At 52.1% G+C, this 4,808-nt stretch overlaps 1 protein-coding gene across 1 annotated transcript in view; it reads left to right on the top strand.

Annotated features, from left to right (window-relative positions):
• NPLOC4 (nuclear protein localization 4 homolog (S. cerevisiae)) overlaps nt 1-4,808 on the top strand; it is a gene marked incomplete at both ends in the record, with an annotated part of 25,944 nt that overhangs the window by 11,291 nt on the left and 9,845 nt on the right. Inside the window, 3 exons of the mRNA XM_008945749.1 lie at nt 917-988; nt 1,685-1,811; nt 3,579-3,739. Of these exons, the coding sequence (XP_008943997.1) occupies nt 917-988; nt 1,685-1,811; nt 3,579-3,739 (360 nt within the window). The remainder of the gene's footprint in view (nt 1-916; nt 989-1,684; nt 1,812-3,578; nt 3,740-4,808) is intronic.

Genomic DNA, 4,808 nt, shown 5'->3' with positions numbered 1-4,808 from the left:
CCACTGACGAGAGTCTGGCCCCAGCCTCTTGCCCCCCGGGGCCCTTTAGCTCTTGCTCAGCACTGATCAGATCCCCTCTGAGGCTTCTCCAGCTGCACAGCCCCAGGGCTCTCAGCCTGTCCTGGGCACAGAGATGCCCTCATCCCTTCAGCATCTTCGGAGCCTCCGCTAGACTCTCCAGTAATTCCTTGTCTCTGTTGAACTGAGGAGCCCAAAACTGTCCCCAGTATTCCAGAGGTGGCCTCACCAGAGCAGAGTAGAGGGGGAGGAGGATGTAATTTACTCCTGGTTGCAGATTCTGGTCTGTCTGGGCTCTGAATCAGCAGTTCTTCCTTTGCAGGGTTAATGCTGTGGGAGCCGCTTTTGGCCCGGGCGTAGAAGGGTTCACTCAGGGGGGTGTGTACACATCTACACTCCTATGTGCAAACAATGCAGAAAGCAGGAACGTGTGTTTTTTGGATGGGAGCAGGACTGATTTGGAATGAATCATGCTCCAGTGGGAACAGAGGAGTTTTATCTGAACCAGTGACTGGGAGCTTCACGCCGCGCTCCTGCGAGCTGGGCTGTCCCCCGCCGCCGCGGCGCTGGGGAGGAAACTCTTTCTGCTGTGGGTGGGAGGAGGGTAGTGGCTGAGAGGCCTCTTGCAGCCTCCAGATCTTTCCATGAAAAACTATTCCATAGTGAAACATCAAGCTGCAGGTGCCCGTGGCCGGCCAGCTGGCACGGTGCTCCTGGAAATGGGATTCCAACCAGCCCGGCGCAGCTGGGAGAACCATTTCCTCCAGGCAGCCTTCAGCAGGGCCTGCCAGCAGCCAAGAACATCTTGTCCTGCTAGGAGAAAATGTATAAGCTCTCTTCTCGTTTAGGTTGGCTTTTTTTTCCTTAAAGTGGCTTTCTCCATAACGTTTCTCTATAGGTTGGCTGGATATTTACTGATCTGCTCTCCGAGGACACACGGAAAGGGACAGTTCGGTACAGCAGGAACAAGGTGAGATTTGAGTGTGCTGCTAATTCAGCATTAACTAAATTCAGCTAATGACAGCTCCTGGCACTGAGGATTCCTGTAATCGTGTGAAGCAGCTGTGCCAGGCAGGGTGCTGAGCCAGGGCAGCACAGGGCTGGGCTGGAATTCCTGTGAAATGGGTTTTTTTTTTCAGGAGCTTCTCAAGGATAAGGAGCTTGAGCTTGAAGAGCACTGGTAGGGGTTTGAAGCTGTTTGAGTAGGATGTGACACTGCCTGCCCTCCTTCACCCACACTGAGAGAAAATGTAGCAGAGTGGAGGGAATCCAGTGGTGTGAGGGGCAACCTCTGAGAGCAGAGTGCCTCAGGCAGAGGATCTTCCTGAGGGCTGGGCTTTGTGAGACATACGTGACTCAACCTTCAACCTCCTCAGCTTCCTGTAGCTCTAAATCCACTTATATCCCTATTTGGAAAGCGAAACCCCATTATAAGAATAAAAAAAGGTGTGTGAAGGTGGGTGGAACTGGGAGTGGGCTGGTCCCAGTGAGGGCTGGGCACGGGCCAGGGAGCTGACATGTCACATTCTTCTTGCAGCAGCTTTCTACGAAAGCATGTTTTACTGGGGTGTTGGTAGTTTTCTTTGGCTGCAGACCAGGGAAATAGGTCTAGGCTACGTCACGTTGTCCTTTTCATTGACATATTTATTTCCTGCTTTTCCCTCAGGACACGCATTATCTGAGTGCAGAAGAGTGCATCACAGCTGGATACTTTCAGAACCAGCAGCCCAACATCTGTCGCCTTTCTCCAGATGGTCATTTTGGATCCAAGTTTGTCACGGTGGTGGCTACAGGTATAAACTGGCCCCAGCCCTCTGGGTTACACGTGAATTTTCTCATTAATAGAAGAAAATGCAGCTCTGCCAGCAGCCAGACGCCCTGCTCCCCATCTGTCCTACTTAACAAGGTTTTTGCCTTGCTCTATCAACTAAAACACTTCTCCATTCCTTCTGCTATCTCCTCTACAATTATTCACCCTGTCCCCCGCAGGAAACTCGACTGAGCCTCAGACCTGGAGCCTCTCTGATCCAGAAAGCATTTTTTTTGCCTGCAGCCAGGGCAGTAACTGCTGCCTGTTTTCTGGTTTGAATCTCACAGCTCCCAGTTCTGTCTCCTGAAAGCGGCAGTGCAGAACTGCAGATCCTGAGAGTTACTCTGGCTGGCTCAGCCTGGAGGAGGGACCTTGATCTCCCCCGTGCTGCTGTCAGGGAAACCCTTACATAGGACCCTGCCCTCTTCTGTGAACAGAAATGAGTTTTTGTTTGCCTCCCTAAAACAGAGAAGCCTGAAAAACCCTTTGTTGGGTCACCTCTGGTTTTAGTGGTTTCCAGAGCACGTCTCCAGAGGCAGTGAGGAGCAGGCTGCACAGGGGGACATCAGCCTGTGCCAGCAGAGCTGCAGTGTTAGAAGTTCAATCTGCTGCTCTCCACGGGAAGACACATGTATCCATTTAAAATCTCCCTGGAGCAGATAGGCTGGGTTCTGTGTCTGCTTAACAGAACACAAAAAGAGTGTAGGACTTCCAAACAGCACCCAGTGTGAAAACTGAAAGTGTGATGTTACATCCCCTCCTCTGAGCCCAAGTTTTTTAAGTGTTCCTGGAGCCTTTTTTTTTTGGTGAAAACTCTTTTGGTTCACAGGCCCGTGCAAGCAGAAGCTGCCCCTACAGTTGAGGCACATCCAGCTTTCATTAAACATAGATATAGATATTGCTCACTCTTTTTAAAAGGGGGTGTTTTACTTCAGAAAATGATGGCTAGTTGTGTTCAGACCTTCCTCCTGTCTTGGTCTAGATTTAATTTCTAGGAGTGTTTGTTCTGGAGCAGTGAGTGGTTGAGGTTAGAGATCAAAGGCTAGAAAACGAAGATTTCCTCTTTGCTGTTCCAGAGAATTTCATTCTCCTCTGTTAAATCAGCCCATCAGGTTTCTATTTAAACACTTGATTCCTTCCTTTTGCGCCGTAGAAATACATTCGGAGAGTTTGCATCAACTTTGCCTTTAAATCCTCTACATGGATTAATTCCTATCCCCTCCTGAATTCTTAGATTTGGAAATAGTAACGTTTTCCTACCATCTGTCTGTATCTTCTCTTTCCAGTTGTATTCTAATGACATATGACCTGATGTTGCTTACATTATCCAAATTAAAGCGCCAAGCATGTGATCTATCCCTGAGCCAGGCTCCTAATTTCCACTTTCCATGTCAGATTTCCACCAGGCTGGTTATTACAGGCTGAGAAAACACTTTTTCTTCTTGTGCCTGACATGACTTCAGTGACCAGCCTGGATCTGCAGCTTGGAAGTGCTGCAGCCTCCCAGGAGCTGTGTGCCTTGCCTGGGTTTTGCCTCGGAGGGTGGTGTGGGAGGGTGATGCCCTCAGGAGCCTCCCCAAAGGGCAGCTTTGCCTCCCTGCAGCTCTTGCTGTTGCTCCAGGGGTCTGTCCTGTTCGTGTGGGTGTTTTAACCCCCCAGTTTAACCCAGTTACACCGGGCAGCCTCGTGTGGGGTTCTTAACCAGCCTCTTCTCTTCCAGGGGGTTCTTAACCAGCCTCTTCTCTTCCAGGGGGCCCCGACAACCAGGTCCACTTTGAGGGGTACCAGGTGTCAAACCAGTGCATGGCACTGGTCCGGGATGAGTGTTTGCTGCCATGCAGGGATGCACCAGAGCTGGGCTATGCCAAGGAGTCCAGCAGTGAGCAGTATGTGCCTGATGTGTTCTATAAGGTAAGGGGCTGCGTGCCGGGGGGCTGGGGGAGCTGCCAAAGCAGCGCCTGGAGAGCAGCCTGGCCAGCTCAGGAAGGGGATGTCTTTGAGCTCCCAGCTATTTTGGGTAGTTAGCTTTCACCACATGTCTGCAGGAGCTCTGTTTCCCCCTCCTAAACGTGCCGTTAGGGTTTCAGTAGCCATTAGCCTCCAGCTTTTAAATGAGGTCTGCAGTGATGCCCAGAGAGCCTGCAGTGGGTGCTCTGCACCTGCCCCCTCTCTGGATTTGCTGGCCAGGTTTGCCACACTTCTCTGCTGAGTTAAATCCCAGCTGAGTTCAGCCTCCTCCCCCAGATGGCGTGGGGAAAGCAGCAGGTTCCTCAGGCAGTGCCAGGGCTCTGCTCACGGGCACCAGATGCAGCCAAGGAGAGGGCACCTCGTGCAGCAGGAGGAGAGAGCCCTGAGCCTGCTTCCCATCCACGAGGGGAAGGTGTGAGGGCAGCACCAGGGTGTGCCCCTCACCTTGCTGGTGCTGGGGTTACTGCCTGTGCCCAGGTCCTGTTCTTGGGTCAGTGAACTCCAGAGCGTGCTCCTCAGGACCACCGTGGGGTCCCTCCATCCATCTGGAGTGGATCCAAAGCTCTCATGTGGCCCATGCTGCAGGTAACCTGCCTGTGGCTGTTCCTGGCACGGCTTGTTGGTGATGAATGGACTGTCCTTATCCCCCTGACAGTTGTTTCTGGGGATCTTCAGCCCCCCCTTTCTCAACAGGGCTAAATTAGAAACTTGGGGACAGGATCTCTGTGGAGGCTAACAGCACTGCTTCTGAAACGTGTGTATGTTGGTGCCCCATGAGCAAGGACAGAGGAATTAATTAATGGTGTCGCTTGCCAGCTAATTAGCCATCCATCACCCAAGTTAGTTATCTCATTCTTGTCCATGTTTGATATTCCCAGCGTGCTCAGCTGCCTGTGTTAGAGCTGTCTGTTGTGGAGCACAGGGTACTCCACTCTGGGGAGAGGGGAGCCCCCCCTGCAGTGCTGGGGCAGCTCTGGAGTCCTCAGCAGAGCCACAGGGACCTGCTGGAGTG

The sequence above is a fragment of the Merops nubicus genome, unplaced genomic scaffold, assembly GCF_000691845.1.
Source record: "Merops nubicus isolate BGI_N331 unplaced genomic scaffold, ASM69184v1 scaffold23458, whole genome shotgun sequence".
In the NCBI taxonomy this organism is placed as follows: domain Eukaryota; kingdom Metazoa; phylum Chordata; class Aves; order Coraciiformes; family Meropidae; genus Merops; species Merops nubicus.
The sequence above is the reverse complement of the archived record's forward strand: the minus strand, read 5'-3'. Positions and strand labels throughout refer to the sequence as shown.